Source organism: Cimex lectularius, unplaced genomic scaffold (genome assembly GCF_000648675.2).
Source record: "Cimex lectularius strain Harlan isolate CLEC.00 unplaced genomic scaffold, Clec_2.1 scaffold69, whole genome shotgun sequence".
NCBI classification, from domain to species: Eukaryota; Metazoa; Arthropoda; class Insecta; order Hemiptera; family Cimicidae; genus Cimex; species Cimex lectularius.
The window spans coordinates 778,862-797,056 of record NW_019392630.1 but is presented as its reverse complement, the minus strand read 5'-3'; the positions used below and the strand labels follow the sequence as shown (position 1 = coordinate 797,056).

Below are 18,195 nucleotides of genomic sequence, written 5' to 3'. Positions count from 1 at the left end.
GCAAAAAGTGGCCTCAAATTCTTTCGGTTCAATATCGGTTAGGAGAAATGTTTATCATATGAATTTCATTCGGCTGATTGTAGGTTGCCATTTTCATTTTTTCAAACCGGTGATGTGGCGATTTACAGTCGATTGAGCAGACCTAATTCAGCTGATAGATGACAGTTACTTCTTCTGGGTCTTTGTCCACTATGGATGATCGCTCCGAATTCCGTCCTCTTGCAAGACATTGCCAATTTGTCGAAGCAATCCGCTATTTGAGATTATTTTCTGTACGTAAAAGTTATGTCCTTAGACTGTTTCGAGCATAAATCGAACGGGATTTAGTGACATTATTTTAACTGTGTACTTCGATGTGCATGTAGAATATTAACCTTGAGGAATTAAGCGATTATAAACCAATTTGTAACAACTCTGTTTAACAATTATGTGAATAATACTGCAAAAAGATTAGACAATTGGGATTTCACATGTACTGTTGTGGTACTGCTTTCCAAACATATGACCTCTTAAGCATTCTCCCGTAAAATAAACAAATAAGCAAACCAATAACTATATTTTTTTAATAATGATTTTTAATGATCTATCTTTGAATGAAATAACGTGATTATTATTACACCTAGCTTAGAAATAAAACATCCGCGAAACTTGTAGTCTGTTGCCGGACAGGTCGGGGAATGCCATGTGCAAACAAGGCTCTAATTACATTTCCTGATTGATCGGGACGATGGTTTGCTGAAAGAGCGCTATCAATCCCATTAGAAAGAAACAACTCACGACCTAACGGCCTCTCCCGCTCATCGAAACCAATTAAACACCAAGAACCGCACCGACTGCTAACAGGTGCCATTTCAACGGATCGCCGTCCTTACAATTCCACCCATACATAATATGTCTTAGAATAACAATGGAATAATTATTCATTTATAAAAATTTATAGGCACACAAAAATTCTAATTAAAAATCTGTTTAATAGACGTTTTTTGGATGTTTTTAAACAGAAAACGTACCTACTCCAGTAGTTATGGTAGAAACGACCGCAATAATTTATACTTTATTGCAAATAAAACGGAACATTAAATCAAAATGTATACAGAAGAGTTGTAAACCCTGTCGGTTGGAGGCGAAAATTCTTTTCAACCCGAACTGGCTTTAAAGCATAAAATTCCCGAATTGCCTCTTTAATGGGCCCCGGGTTAATCGTTAAGCGCTTGCCTTTATTGCATCAGTTGATCTTCAGCAGGAGTGTAAATTACTCTGCGTTATCGCCTCAAGGAAAAGAAAAAGAAAAAAAAGGGACTCGAAAACCCAAAACAATCGCGAAGTAGGTTCGTTAACCTTACGAATTCATTAAAACCGTTAAAATCATTATAATTTCAGTTTGTTCGGATCCTTTAATCTTCAATCATAACCTTAAATTTAATCTTCAGGTAGCCGGTCGACCCGTAAGGGCTCGATAAAGGACGATTGACTGCTCGGTCCTGACAAGAAAAGCAACTCGCCTCTTGTGACATTATCAAATTTATTATCAGTAATCAATTATAATTTTGGATAACAATCGTAAAAAAGAAAAGAGGGTTGTGTTGCTCAAAAATCTTCTCACTGACTTTCCTACCCTTAACATTTTTTTTTCTACATGATTTCGAAGGAAGACTGTCACACCACTGGATCTAAACAGCGGAAAAAGTCAAGCCAAAATGATCAGAGACCGAGCTTCTGGTTCATTGCCCCGAAAATCTCAAGATGAAATTTAATGAAATGTAAGTCAGCTTAAAACTTCTGATAGGTAATTAATGCCTGAAGCGCACTCTTCAGTTAAAATTTGTAGTTTCACGCTTGTTTGGCCTGTGCGACAGGTTTCGGCATATGACTATTTTCAGGGTTGGTGTCATATGTCAGAGTCAAACTGCGATTCTATCCATAAGTAAACGATGATTATTGATCAGAAACGCCCAAACCTCCATTTCATCCCCGGAGCTCTCAAGAAATATGCTTTTACCTTGTTCTATAAACCTTTTAAAAGCCCTACATCGGTGTGGCAAGGACGTCAAATTGGCCGATTAATCAAATTTGGTAAATGATCGCAGGGATATAAGAAAAAACGAAACACTGACTCCTTCTATGCGAATTTTACGCGAGTGTTGTCTTCTACTCACACTACTTATTAAAATTCACCACTAAAGATGGCGAGAAGCCGAAGGCCGTCTGATCAAAATAATCGTAAACAACATTAAACAATAACAAGACAGCATTGAAATAATAAATAAGGCAGCGTGACTTTAACATGGATCGCGTTGATTTGGACGACGACGGTGCTTTTAGGACAAGATAAGAGTAGTTGAAGGACCAACATGGACTTCTAAATCTCTCACAAGTTGACGAACGTCTCTCACCTGTCGGATTGATCGTTCTGTGTGAAAACTGGTTTGCACCTGGCAGTACTTCATTCACACCGTCTCAGGATAGACACCTCTAACAAAAAGCAAGTGAGAAGTACAACAGGAACACCGTCTATATCATTTGACGTAAACGACAACAAAATAACATAAAATAAATAAATAAGATAGATTATACGGTTATTCTGGCGAACGTATGACTTGACAGCCGCCGACAGAATAGAAAGGGATGTCGATGTAATGAAAAGTGCAGTTAATCTCTTCCAGTCTTCGCGCCATTCGCGAACCTTTTTTAACCCGTCAGAGCTTGTTTATGTACAACATAATATATTTTAGAAATTATACTAACAATGCTCAGGACCAAAGAACTTCAGTTAAGTTAATAGCAGTAAAAGAAAAACTAATTACGTTAATAGCTTGGCTTCCCTCTCGGGATTAAGGTTTTCCTTTTCCTTTGTCATGTTCTAGTCCATTAATCACTTAACCTCTAGAAGGAAATTAGATCCCAAAGACAAAAAATGAGTTCTCTATGGTATTATCTCTCATAACGCAGGCTATTGCAAACCGCTTATTGTGGTTTCCACACCGGATGAAGCTTTGTTGGATGGTCTTAAAATGGTGCGGTTTTGACCGAAACTTCATAAGTAGAACAACGGACAATAATAATAAACGTTTAAATATAAAATATAACAAAGAAATAGGAAACATTTTTTTATTAGGAAAATTATATTATTTATATGATCCTTTTTGGCCATAAAGTGAAAATTTGAGTCTATCCCGCGCTCTGACATTGCAGGAATAACGGGTAAAAAATCTATCATGACTGACACTGACAATAGATATATCGAGAAAAAAATTGAAGTAACGGTCATATTCGAGAGTTTAAATCAATCGAAGGCGTTACGCGGACGTTTTAACGTGAATGGTAGCCTTGCCGAACATAAAAAATAGAAGAACAGCTCAACAGACACACGTAGCAGGCGGGATCACGTATTAAAGACATTGGATATATTTTTATACCAAACCCAGGGGAGTCTTCAGTTAGGAATGGTCATTGTGCTCCGGCCGTTCAACTCCAAACAGCCCTTCTTAGGGTTTTTCAAAGAAAAGGAATGTCATATGCGTCTTCCGTAGAATTTAGCAAGGATGCTAAAAAACCTTCATAACTTTCCTTTATGAATTTGTCCATTGTATGGCAAAGGTTCGTTGGCCAACTTACGGACTTTCTTTATCAAAATTGTAATATAAATCATAACCTTAAACCCGAGTTCCGGTATCAGAGGTATCTCTACATTGTTGTTCATGAATAACCACAAATCCTCTTTGTCATAAGCCAAAGATTATTTACTAACTTTATGCCAACAATACAAATAATAAAATGTGTAAATATATTTTTAAATATTAGATAAAATTGTGATATTTCATCTTGGAATCTGCGGAGTGATGAACCTATATTTTGGTCGTCGGAATTGATCTGTCAGACGCGTTTTGTCTATTCACCATCATCAGTACAATCCGAAACACCGAGGCAGACCAAAATGACCAAACTATATTATAGATTAAATTAGATTTTCTGAGGTGGCTGATCATCTTTTTACATTGTGTTCATAGAATGGATTATTAAGCTCCTTACATAAGGGTTATAACTTCTTTCAGATGTTTATTAGGCTCCAATGTCTCTAGAGTCTTCTTAGTTATATGTATTTACTGAATTGAACTTTTATTTGCCTGAAGAATCCTTCTTCTTGATAGGCCTTCACAGTAACATGAACTTCATTCATTTCAGTTTCATCCCACCTTCTCCACTCCCAGTATTTCCATCGTCGGCCAGTATGTCCAGTTAACCTACAATAATTCTAGAGAGAACAATTCGGAGCCTACATACACTATTTTCAGCTACTTTCAATAATTTCAAATGGCAGCTGAGTCGGCCATGTCCAGTTGACATTAACAGCTAACTTTTTTCCAGGTTCGCTACAGTACTCTGTTGTTAGTTTCGGTATTCGCCTGTCTCTGCCCTATTGGTATTGCTGTGGAACCCTCCGTGACTAGGTCGATACTCTTCTGTGCCAATAAAAGTGACAGTTTTATTCTTTATTTCTCCTAGTGCACCCAATATTTCTGTATTGTTTAGAATGTCTAGTTAACAGACCTACAATATTTCTAAGATTTTTCTACCTTGTTGCAACTGGTTTATAGTTGGTTTCGGTTTTTGTCTGCTTGACCCTGGGGTACAGCCCCACCAGGGTTTTTAAATTGCTCCATTTTTGGTGGTTCCATGTTTAGTTCTGACTCATGTCTTGAATTCCCTTAGATCCAGATAAATGACAGTTTGTTGTTTCATGTTTAGGACCGACCTTCTTGACGTCTGCCTCTGACCGGAAGTGTTTTTGTTCCTTCAAGTATGAGGTTTTAACTTCATTTATTTGCAATTGTTTCTTTTTTTATGACAATTTCAAATTTTACAGCAGCTATACAGTTAACATTAAGAATAGAGTAGGAGTCGGCCTCTCTTACACCGCCATCAGTATTGGTCTACTGTGCATCATATTATTATCTAGGGCCTTTTTACCACAACCCAAAACTCAAGGACTCCCGTGTGTATCCTTCAGCCCCAGGCTATTCCTCTCCCAGGAGTACAAATCGTAGCCTACATAAGCCTTCGCACCATCAGAGGACAAATCTTCCTGGCAATATCTGCACAAGCTTGTTTTTTGTTGTTCCGAGTACATATGCCACGGAGTCTGTAGTGTCCAGTTAGCAGTTCAACATTTTCGTATGCCTCTGTCCTGGACTCTCAATCATTTCCATTGAACGGAGAACTTATTTTTTGTCTGACGGATCTACGCAGTCCTATACTATCTGTGTTCTTACCTCATTTGAGGACAGTGCTTTACCATTCCTGGGTTTTTTAAACTATTTTTTTACACAGAGCCTAATTGTCAGGTTTTTGCCTGAAATACCTTGTCAATTTATCAAAGATAATTTGGTATTTAACCCTAATTTCATCCCATAAGCAGTGGCCCAGGGTTGGTTTTTTAGCCGTTCGTGTAACAGAGAGAGCGTTGACTGGTAATTCTTTTCCACATACTGCTCTTTCTTATAATATCATTTGCTATTACTTTAAGATATTAAACATATAATTGTCATACATAAACGCTGGAGTTCACTTCGTTGATGTAAAAAATTCTGTTTTGTCATTGTTTGTTTGTTTTTTTTTCAATAATTACAAGCTTTTTAGAAACTTCACGTTACCCATAGAAATGTCGCAAAATAGAATAAAGAAGTGGAAAAGAAGAAAAAAAATTCGATCTCCGGGCAGTTTTCTATAGCCAATCGGTCGCCAAGTGAAGAAAGCCATTGTTGGAGTCGATTCCTCCAGGAAAAACATTTTTCTAAGGTTAAACCCGGCTCCCCCGGAGGAGAAGTCGGACTATGTCCTCTTTGTTATGTTCCATCTGTGGGAACGTGATCGGGGATTGGACACACACGACAGTCTTAGGGTGGAATCCTTTTCATAATCCTTGCATCACCGTAATAGAGATATCTGCAGAACCACCGCGAAACCGGGCGGACGATCGCGAGGAAAATTTCATTTTCTACACCTACAAAGTTTAAAAAATAAAATTGAAAAACCACGACCTTTCATTTTTTCTTTCCGACTACAATATTTTAACAATATTTTTTCTTTTTTTTCAGATAACAACTGTGAAACCAGAGGGAACGCTTATTACATAGCCAACAGTAAGTATTGCTGTACAGTTTTTATTTCATATTTTCTAATCGGTTCATTTCTACGAGTATAAACGGCACTTACACGGATCGAAGACAGTTCGAACGTGTAACATGTTGTTTATTGGTAATCCGTAAGGTACATCATATTAGGGATTTCACGACTGAAAATTAAAATGTTTATGTATACCATTATTATTTTATTTCCATTTATCCCGTCTCTGTTTTTTATAAGGCTATTTCTAGTTTGGCCAGAGCAATAAATATCATGTATTCATAATGTTGCACTGATGAGAGTGGTCGTTAAAATATAGCTCGTCTTCAAATACTATTAGATCAAATTATAATCACGTAACAAATAAAAATATAATATGCGTTCTTCTTTGTTTAATTGTAATACTATCAATAAAATAATGTTCGTGGTTATGCACGGCATATCCGGGGTTTTCATTTTCAAGTGCCACCAATAAAATTCCGAAGGGCTTGTCTTCCCGTTCGGCTAGTTGTAGAGGTCAGTCGAGGTCCGATTCGATCCTAACGGTACTTCAAATCACAACCCAGGGGTCCCACGGAAACACACAAAACCCTGAATGTCCAGCGAAGCCCCACATGTAAGCCCGGGGTCTTCCAAAGCACGATTCCCCAGAAAGTCCGGCACAATTCATGAACACTCACACGTGGCCCGACCTGTAATTTCGCTCAACCAGATGGGTCAAACCGTTGATCCAAACAAAAGTCTACGGTTGGTAATTGATAGGAAAGACAAATGGCAAGGCTAGGTCTTTGAATAAACCAAATTTCAGTTTAGAGCGTGTACTATCTTACAATTGTTTTCAATAACCTTCTTTCTACGAGAGTCAAAGTAGAAAATCCCTTAGTTTAATTTGTTCGAAAGATTTGAAAAGGTGGTGTTCTCTTAGGTTAATTTATCTTAGGTAAACTCGAGAATATGAACGTTGTCACAAATTTTCCCTTTTTAGTCCATTAATTTCTTCCTTGCAATTTTTATAAATTGATGGGGACAGCTTGAGGAACTAGGCCTAGATCATTTTTGTTTATATTTTAAAAACATCGGTACAGATTGCACAGTAGGTCAATCCTGTAGCGACTTGACCTGGAGGTCAAGACCTCATAGTGTACACTTTATCGGATGGAGGTCAGGCTTACAATATTCCGGACGATCTTCATCGGTTTGACAGTCTAAAATTATTGTACAGGACACTTTTTCCTCAAAAATAGCGGGTCTATTGCCGGGAAGCACAAATAGAGGCTATGAATGAATGTTAAATTGTATAAATGTATAAATGAAATTCCAGGCTGTCAATTCAGAATATCCAGTTGGGCAGGCTTTGTGGAGGTTTTGTAACTTTTTTTAACCTTTTCGCAAGTTCTAAATGCATTACTATCTAGTTTTGACCAAAAGCGACAATCCAATGTTCAACGTTCTTTAATAAAAATGTTATTTCCACTTTACTTTTTTCCTACCTAAAAAATTATAATATCGTTTTGTTTTTATTGATACTCGATTTTCTGAAAATATGTGAAACTAAATTGAGAGAGATTTCAACTTATTCCCCCAAAATGATTGGATAGCTACACAGATTGCCTCAAAACCGGCTCAATCCAAAAATATAAAATTTTGGCTACCTAGAAATAATACAATATCGACAATTATGCCTTAAATGCTTGAGACCTTCCATTTTTTTAACAAAAACTAATAAAAAAATCTAAACTATAATGCATAGTTCTGAAACTTTTTGGACACTCCTGTAAAAATTTTGAATATGGATTAGCCGGTTTTAAAACTAATCGCCTCAATAGATCTTCTCTACATTGTCCAGGTTATCACCGAAAGAAATTTCAAAAAGCCATAGTTGAGACTTACGATCAATCACCATCATCACATCATCACCGAACACCGTATATTTTGCAGCAGCCTCAGTCACTTGTAAACCAAGTTTGTACCAACAAAAGCAAAATAGAGTAAACTTGGGATTAAACGTTAACCATCGTTTTTAACCGACTGGACTTAATCGTTTACCATCTTTTATTAATAGAGTTTGTGCTTATCCTGAGAAAAGGTTCCATTACATTCGAACCAACAACACTGAAGCTCAGAGAAACAAAGATTGTTTTGTAAAAAACACGACGGTCATGCCATCAAGGATCTCTGATTAAAAGAGGTTTCAGCGCTCGATGGTACTCAAAATGAACGATTGATCTCAGAAAAAGAGATTACTGCGTCCATGATTGGAATCGTGGGGCCCACCCGAGCGGTGATGGCCATTGTTAGGCCACGAGCCGATGAAAAAGAAAAGGAATTCCATTTAGAATTAATACCGAAGAAGACGGAGCTAGACATCAATAAATCCTGTAAGTTTGTGGGTGTGAGAGGGAGCAAAGTGCTTTTATAATTAATATAGACAGTATACCCAGAATTCCCTATACTTTTATTTTATTTATTTTTTTACATAAAAACATTATTGAGCATGTTATTAAATTTTAATGAAAACTGCCGACAAAAGCGAGCTAAATCAACGGGAATTACCTTTCAGTTCAAAATCCCCAAGGAGAAAAATCCTCCATTGTTGTCAACATATCAAAATTATAAAACTTTATACAAGGTTTAAGACTTACTTTATTAGATATTTTTAGTAAAATTTTAGTCATTCTACTCTCACTGTTTTGTTCTGATGAGTTCGATCTTTCGCCTACAGGATCATCATCCCGTAGACCTTCAAGATGCAATCTTAGAAAATTATAGGACACTGCTTAAAAGGATTTGATTCTCATATTAAGTTGTGTGTCCAACATTTACAAACCAAATTAAGTATACCATATATATTTGTTTTCAAAAATCATCAGGGACATTGGAGAGGCCATCGAAATGTGATGAAGACAGCGATTACGCATCGATTCAGAGGCGAGTAGAAATAAATTCACATTCATCATCCCACAGCAGAACATCACAATAGGCGCATTCCAACTGTTTCGGCATTTCTGACTGGTTTTTTTTTTTGTAGGCTTCCAAGGAAGGCCGAGTGATTGTTCGATGGGTTCTACACGTACTTAAACGGTCGAGTCACATACGTGAACGTGTCAACGGTTACGGGCTAAAAAATTGTCAAAAGTCGATGTAAAAAAATGGCGAATGACTCGCTTTCTCTAGACTCTAGACGTTTAATAAAGTCAAATCGTATTTTATACCGAAACTGTTTTTAATGAGGTACTATGTTTTAAAAGGGCCGCCATCGATGTAAAAAGGAAACATTATCGTTAGTTTAATCCTTTCGTCTCGAATTGGCCTAACAGTTATCCTTCGAATATTTTTAAAACGAATGCGAATGAGGCCAAAAGATGAAAATGAAGCGCCCGGGGGTCTTAGATTAATGAATCTGGGTGGTTGTTAAATCAGGCAGAGGAAGACTTTATGGACTTCCGACGCGGTTCCGCTTCATCGCTCCATTCTATCTCAAAGGGGGGAAAATCCTCAACAATTGAGACGCATTCGACTCGATTTATTTTCAATTCTGAAGCAATAGTAAATAATAGCCGGCAGAACGTTTTAAACTATTGTCAACAAAAAAATTTCTTAAAAAACTAACAGCTTCAAACCCGAATTTATTTAAGGAACTCGTTCTAATTTCATATCTAATTAATCACTTACCACTTAATTTCAACAATAAGAGGTAGGCTTATTAAAATAAATGATGAACAATAGTAGAGGCAAATATTACAGAAAACCTCTGAAATAATGGTAGTGGCGTACCCTTCCTTTTTGATACTGTCAAAATTGAGCGGAGAAAAACGTTAACGCGTACACAGACAGTAAGCCCCTCAATTACACCGAGTCGTGAACGGAAAAGGAAACCAACTGGCATTCCCAGATAAGGGCCGAATCTGGATTCACGAAGAACGGTAAACGGCGGATTAGATTGTTTACGAGCAAAAAGGGTTGCCGAGGTTAACACTGTCCCAGGCACAAACAAATCTGTACCGTTTAGACATTTCGATATGATTTTTTGACCTTTCTGCTTTTGAATAGTTACCTAATTCTGAACCATTCCAGTTAACATTAAATCGGAGAAAAGTTGAGGGTAGTTAGTAGTTGTCGTTAGTTGTTTCAGCATAAGAATTAATGAACGAATAATAAAGAGATCAGGGATGAGGCCATGCAGGTGAACGAACCAACTTGTTTTTCTGCTGTCGGCAGGATGACACCTTCTATTAGGACCACATGACCGGACTGATTGTAAGGTTTTTTTTTAAATAGTTTTTCTAAGTCCTGAGGAAGGCGTCAAACAGAGCCGAAAGCTCGACAGCAGAAAAACAAGTTGGTTCTTTCCCCTGCATGGCCTCATCCCTGATCTCTTTATTATTCGTTCTTTACTTTACTATTTATCATGAAGGGGCCGATACTACACTCAACGATAATAACGAATATTGTGACCGCAAAGGACATTTTACACAGAAATGTCAGAAGGATCGGAGTCGATCTAAACTACAATATTTTTAATGTATTGGTTAGTTATTTCTGATCAGTTTTGGTCTACTGTTCCTCGCTGTTTTGGTGTATCGGATATGCTCTCATATTACACTTACCTGGCATTAAGGATGGTGTTTCGCTGAGACATTGTAACAGACGAAAACAGCTAGGATATGCACACCAAAATGATCAGAAACTACTAAACTAAAACTGAAGAAAGTAACGGTAAATTATTTAACGGGAAATTTGATAAAATTTGCTAAATTATTATAAATTTAGAGAAACGTATGTTTATTAGAATTCATAAAAAGAAATGTTTGTTAGTTTAGTTTTTTAAGAATTAGGGAAGTTTATTTCTTTATCAGAGTTTTATTTATGTTTGCACGATGACCGCACTCGTTTTTGAAACAATTTATGTAAATAAAGATAGATTTTCTATCGAACTAAATAACCACATGCCAAAACATATTCGTCAACATTTCGGTGACGTGCTTTAACCCCGGTGCTGATGCATAATGGCAATTAACTCGAACATTTATGCATATTTGGTTAGACATGCTTCAAGGTGAGACGTTGACTCATTTTGGAACAATAGAACCACTCGGGTGAAATATCACAGGTGAAGGAAGGTCGCTTCCTTATCTCCACGGTACCATCTCTAATAAGAGGCTTAATTCCAGAACTGACATGTTTTAAGAAGTTTCGGGTCGAATCAGTAACATAAAACGAGTATAACATCGCCAAGTCCGATCAGAAAAATATGTTAATAGTTTTGTTAATGAATTTAAAATTAAAATGGCCTGAAGTCGACGACCTTCTTTGGAGAACAAAATTCTTACTAAAGTTTCTTCTGGAGGTGTGCGGCTAATGATCCTGTAGTTTGGTTGTTATCGAATTTTAGTCTGCCCAAACGGTTTTTTGGACTGTCAGATAGCAATCCAATTCTGAAGATGGCGAAACGCGTCTGACTACAGCTAGCTACTAGTTCAGTAAATCACTGTTTTCAACTATTATGTGCTTGATTAAATTGCTTGTTACTTGAGTAACTGTTGGTCTGTGGCAGTTGAATCGGTACAGCGGCTGGAACCGAAGGGGCGATTTATACGTGAAAACGGCCAACATCCCACTCGATTTCTCAGATAGCCGACCCACATTCTATGGGAATGGGCTAATTTCATAATTTGCCTCCGAATTGAGCCAAGTTGATTGACCGTTATCCACCAGATAGATGTAGATGCTCGGAAACTGAGGTCTTGAAGAATCGAAATAAGGGTGCCCGTGGGAGAACGAGTCGGTATGCTACAAAGCCTTGTCGCGAATGCTCGTGATCATCGTGATTCTCTTTAGTGGGCTCGGAGGAGTCTGATCACGCCTCGGGCCGTCTTCTGTCGCCAATAGATCTACGTTCTCATGTACGATCTATGAAATTACAACACCAACAACAATTCATCGGCTCAATTACATCGGATATGCTCAGATACACGAAATATTAATGTACCACAGTCAATAATAGCGAAGTACTTTCGGGATATGTACACTGATTAAGGGAAAAAGGCGAATGCTCATAAACAATGTAGTAACGAAATGGAGCGTAGAGAATTAACACAGGTCTGTGTTTTTGAACATCTTACCTATCTAATATAACATCCCATAATAAAAACTGAGCGTTAATTTGGGTAGAGGTAATAACAGGTTCGTTCCAGCAGACCCGGTTCTCGGTGATCTTTGCTCTTTTTTCAAGTTCCGTATCAAAAACACGTTTATAAATAAAATGCCAGAATTTTTTACACAGCGGATGAATGCCCTCACTCCTGAATCTTTCGAAAAACGATTAACGGTTATTAATATTCAAATACAATTCCAACATGATTTAAGCAAAATATTACATAACTACCTATTAAAAGTGAATGAAAAGATTCTATTGGGTGATTTCTTCTTGAGGTCTGTGGGTTGATGAACCTGTAGTTTGGACGTGTTCACTTTTGGTCTGCATATCCTCGTTGTTTTGGTCTGTCAGCCACGTATCAGGTTTCGGGCCATCTTCACTGGTTTGTTATATAAACAGGGTGTGGGTAATACAATTCTTGGAATTCGATTGGATGGAGTGCATTGTCTCCCCCTGCTTATAACCCTGACCAGTAGTGTGATATGACAACTGAAAAACATACGAAAACCGCAAGAATAGGCAATCAAAAATAGACGGAAACAAACAAGTTACATGTTGAAAATATTATAGTTTAGATCATCCCCCCTCATTCTGGTCTGCCTACTTTCGCTGGTTTAGTCTGTCTGACAGGTTTTAGCATATCGCCATCTTCAGTGATGAGTAAGTGTGATCTGACAACTCCACCTGACAAACTAAAATAGCTAGGATAAGCAGACCAATAATGGTCAGAAACTACCTAGCTATACATTGAAAATATTGTACTTTGAACCTTCTCTGATCATTCCGATCAACCTATTCTCCCTGATTTGGTCACCCTGATAGGTTTCAGCATATCGACATCTTCCATGTTGTGTTAGTGTGATTTGGTAATTGCCAGATATACCAAAATTAAGATAGCAATCAAAGATAGTAGGAAACGACCAAGCTAATGTTCAAAATATTGTCTTTTAGAACAAGTCCGATCATTCTGATCTAATCTTGCTTGTTTAGTATGTTTGACAGGTTTCAGTATATGGCCATCTTCAAAGGTGTGTTATTGTGATGTGACAACTGGCCGAGATTCTTGGTCAGATGCGTCAGAGACTTCTCGCCTTCTTCGGTGATGGGTTTTAAACAGGGTGTGGATAAGACAACTGTCGAAATTCGCTTGGAAGTAGTACATTGTCTCTTAGTGCTTATTAACCTCACCGATAGCGTGATCTGACAACTGTTTGCCAAAGCAAAACGGCGAGAATAGACAATCAAAGATGGTTTGAAACGATCTAGCTACACATTTAAAATATCATTCTGGCGCGAGTATCGTCCCCACCTCACTTTTCTAAAAAACCCAAATAAAACCCACCAATATACGATAAAACATGGAAATAGACACAAACCAGAGTGACAGATCAAAATGATGAGAGATGGTTCACACTATGAAGGTAGTTTGGTCGTTTCTGTTCATTTTTGGACAAATTTTTGACATCGGATTTTCGCCTTCTTCAGTGTTGGGTTTTATAAACATAATTTAGATAGGACTACTGTTAAAATACGCATGCTATGGGAAAATACGCATGTAAAATTTGCATAGAAGGTGTCTGTGGATAAAAGATTTTGTGGATTGTCTCACCGTGCTTTTAACCCTGGGCGGTAAAGTGATCTGACAAGTGCTTGACAAACCTATATGTAAAAATGTATGGTATTTAGTGACCACTAATTAATGATTATTTGGAGATCGTGCCAATGTTTCGACCTTTATTGAGATCATCTTCAGGGCGTGTGATTTATTGTTTAAATTATACAAATACATGTGAGAAGTGAAAAAATGAATTTATTCAATGACAGAAATTTTAGACTCAATCAGAGTGTTTGTATTCACTCAAATTGGTCGTTTTTTGTGTTGGTGTGTCATTACTGTGTGTCGTACACGTTTTTCTAAACCTACCTCACGATCTCCAAATAACCTATATGTAAATATCAATGTGCCCACTTCAGTTGTTCGTCTGGGTAATAAGTAGGGAAAGACTCTTCTAAAAAATCAAAATAACATCCACCAATGTCAATATGCTGAAACGCGTCTGACTGACCAAAACAACAAGAAATACAAACCAAGCACGGTCAAAACCGACCAACCTACAGTAAAATTATAACTATTACAAATTGTTAAACGTTAAGAAACTTTGACTTTCACTTTTATTATTATTACATCAAACTAGTAGATACAGCATATCATTTATTATTTACATAACAACTGTTCAATGTCACTACAAACTATCGGGATTAACATAATAATACGAAAGCACGGATTTGCATAAACGTTTTCTATCTATTCAATTAGTTAGCGTGATTAAGGAAAGGCTTACAAGTTCATACTATTCTAATAAGAACAACCAGGATTAACGATAAGACCACAAATTACAAACATAACTGAAATTCCCAAAGGAACAACAAATCTTCTTCGCGTCCCTCCTTCTTTTTTTCTCTACCCTGGGAGATAATACGAAGCTTTTTCTCAAGAGGCATTGGATTTTCGCATTGCTGCTCTCAGTTGGCAGTAATGGCAGATATAAGATAGAACGTTTAAACGCTTAAATTTGACGTTTCCTGCTGCGGTTTTCCTCTCCCCAAACGAGATAACAGCCCAATTAACCGAAGGGATCCCCATTGTTCGAAAGAAGCCGAATCGGAGTTTTTCCGAGAAAAAGCCGACAAAGTGATTAATTAAGTTGTGTGAAAGCATCCAGGATTTATTCAGACAAGGGATAAATAAACAAGAGTAACATAAAACGCTATTTCGAACACCTGAAATTACAAGAAGATTGTATTATTATGCAAACTGTATTATTATCCATCGTAATAATAAAATATTGTTTTTAAAATAGCATAGCATGAATGGTCCAATAAATCTCTCCTTTTGTGTGATTACTGTAAAAAGGTAATACTTTTTCAGCAAGGTTCACAAACTCGATGTCATTTAGGGTTAGAAATAATGAGATTTTGCCTAGGTACAAAGTATTCTAGGAGATGAACGTCTGATCATTCTATTGAAAACGTCAGAATCAAATTTAGAATGAGTTCATCGCCGATAGACAAGATCTATGTATAACCTGACAGTTCGCCTACTTCCTTGACCACCGTTAAAGTCTACGCCGCTTACGAGCTTTTTGTCGCATATCACCGTGAAACTGGGTCGCATTGTTTCAATAGACACCGGTTGTATTTTTTCAACCCGATATCCATCCCATTTTCAAGTTTCTTCATGAGGACCTTAAATGTGTCAATACGGAGCTGATTTTGACAAGTTTCAACAGAGGGGCGGATGATTGGCTCAATGGATCAATTTTCTTCTTTCTTTTATGAGGAGATAATGCTTCAAGGAGAAGAATCGATAGATGATCGAGGTTTTAAAGAAGCTAGGATCATAGTAAAACGTTGAAATTTCTTTTCGAATTTTTCATAAATTATCCTGGAAAAATCAGTATGCTTGTGACCGCGCTTTTATCATTTCATTAATTACAAGAACAGCAGCCGCAAAAAAACTTACCTTTGCCTAATAACATCTGTCTATTAATCGATAAGCGGTCATTTTGATCAATCCGATTCGATTCGATCGTAAGAGACGATTTGAGGGAAAGGGAATGCGGGACTCGCGATAAAGTCCTAACGGAATTCCCAAACCGGCGAACCGTCCTGGGAGGAAATTCCAGTTCTCGAGTTCCATAAACGATTTTTACATAGAACAGTTGACTTCAACTTGCATTTCATCGGTGCCACCGTGAGAATTCTCGTGCGACCCGGCCGGCCGACCATACATGGCTCTAATTATTCCAGACAGCCTATTAACGAGTCCAGTTAGCCAGTAGTAAAGCATAAAACTCAAAGAAGCTTTGTTTTTCACAAAACATGTCTGCAAGTGTCTATTTGGCGACTATAATTCAAGCCGTTTTCCCATCTTCACGTATCACACATATATCATACGTAAACATGCAGCAGCTGACACCATTTATAAATTAAATAACCATTTATAAGAAAAATAGCATCCACAATTTATTAACACTGAGGAACACTCGGCTTGTTTGCATAAAAAAGACTACAGTTATGACTAAAATAGAAGAATTTGTAAACGATGTGTTCCACAAAAAATAAAAAAACGTACAATTTTTCTCGTTAAAGTGATAGCTGAGCAACGTGATATGGTAAGGTGGTAAAATGGTCGCTAGTGTGTACGGCTCATTTGCAGAACGAGGGAAGTGCAAAGTGAAGAAGCAAGTATGAAGACCCTTATGCTTTTACACAGTACCCAGTTGAATAGAGCATATCCAATAATGATATACATATTTAGAAACCTTGTGACATGTGGCATGTCAAAATTTGCGTCGAACAGTTGGGGACCATAGAACAGTAAAGTGCCAGATATGTGCAAAAACTGTTTTTAGCGAAAACCAGACCAAACAAAGCATAGTCAAAATGATCATAAACGACCGAATTCATTCAAACCTAGGATGAAATTTCACCATTTTCGCTTGTAGCATAGAATAGAATCGTATGTCAGCAGTAGCTATTACAAGGTGGTATCAAAGGCATATTAAAAATACAATACACCAAAACTAAGAAGTGGGTCAACTAAAGAAAAATAAATACTCATATTTGTAAAAAAATCAATCGTTCGTTCGAAATAAAAGCTCCCATTTTCATTACATTCATAAATGAAATTAAAGACATCCAATAGACTGGGTTTCTGCTTTTTGTTTAACAAAAACTCAAGTTTATCTAAATTAGACACAATTTGTTTCAGCCTATACGAATAAATAAGTTTTGGAGAACCAATCCCTGTGGTTTACATGAGACATGATGCAAGGATCTTTTCAAAAATGAATACTTTTATCGAGAAATTTAATATGTATTCCTTTAAGTTATTGAACAGTGACTGATCCCATTTCGATCCTTAAATAATGACTAGGTCTATTTTGCTTAAAATACCGATTGTGCTTAGGTATTATGTTTAATAATTTGAGCCCTAAATTGTTTACGTTTAAACCCAAGTTATCCGACTTCCTGGAAAATTGAGTGGAAATCCTATAAACTTGAGTTCTCAAGCAATTTACTTGAAAATAACAGTCTATGCCACGATCATTAGATTTCCTGTGCAATTAATATAAAAAATTCTCAAGTTTGCACGAAAACGTCCGTTTCCTTGGAATCAGGTGGAATGCGTTCCAAATTAAACATCAAACCTTTTATAAAATGTGTGGTGTTTAGTGAACCAGACCGTATCTCACGATCTCCAAATAATCTTTTATAAAATGTTATGACCTTAAAAGTAAGCCATGAGAAGGCGTTGTGACATCGTGTGGAGATATAATTTCCGTGCGACGTGGTAAACCGCGGAAAATGGCCATGCCCCACGCCAGGCGCACCCACACGCCTACCACCCTGAAATTAAGCGTCTAAACGGCCACGGGCATAAACAACGGCCGACCCGGATCCACGGCAGAATGTGAACGGCCTTTGTCCATCCCTGTGCCCAGTGACCCAGTGGAATCGGAGGCTCCCGTGGGCGTTCATCGGAGGTTCAAACACCCTGGACTGCGACCCACGTCGGGGCGAGGCGTATGGAAAACAGCCCGGATCGGAGGCCCCCACCAACCCCGGCAAGTGAACATGTCGCGGGAGGTAACGGCATGCACGATCTAGGGCATTGTTCGGAGTGGGGGCTACTTCCGAACATTTCTTCGGCCAGGAACAACCTTCTTCAGTCAGACTCAAGACCTTGTGATAAGTGCAGTCCAGGAGTATCTCAGCTGTTTTACGACAAAGGTGCTCCACCGACACGTAGAGAACGCCACCACGAATACCCTAAGGTATAGAATATACTTCAGACTTCGCTTCAAATACTCCACAAATTTACTTGTTAATACAAAACATTCCTTTTCCAA

General features: G+C 37.6%; 2 protein-coding genes across 4 annotated transcripts in view; one reads left to right on the top strand and one right to left on the bottom strand.

Annotated features, from left to right (window-relative positions):
* LOC106670358 (autophagy-related protein 16-1) overlaps nucleotides 1-18,195 on the bottom strand; it is a 285,817-nt gene that overhangs the window by 221,032 nt on the left and 46,590 nt on the right. The window lies entirely within an intron of this gene.
* The window catches only part of LOC106670355, a 65,086-nt gene that overhangs the window by 23,464 nt on the left and 23,427 nt on the right, over nucleotides 1-18,195 (top strand). Inside the window, exon 2 of one of the 2 annotated variants that reach the window (XM_014400607.2) lies at nucleotides 6,096-6,140. Coding sequence is in view for 1 of the 2 variants with exons in the window: in XM_014400608.2 (XP_014256094.2) it covers nucleotides 17,872-18,120 (249 nt within the window). In the remaining variant the exon portion in view is untranslated. Of the gene's footprint in view, nucleotides 1-6,095; nucleotides 6,141-17,581; nucleotides 18,121-18,195 lie in introns of those variants that run through there. The other variant, XM_014400608.2, reaches the window with a different exon arrangement.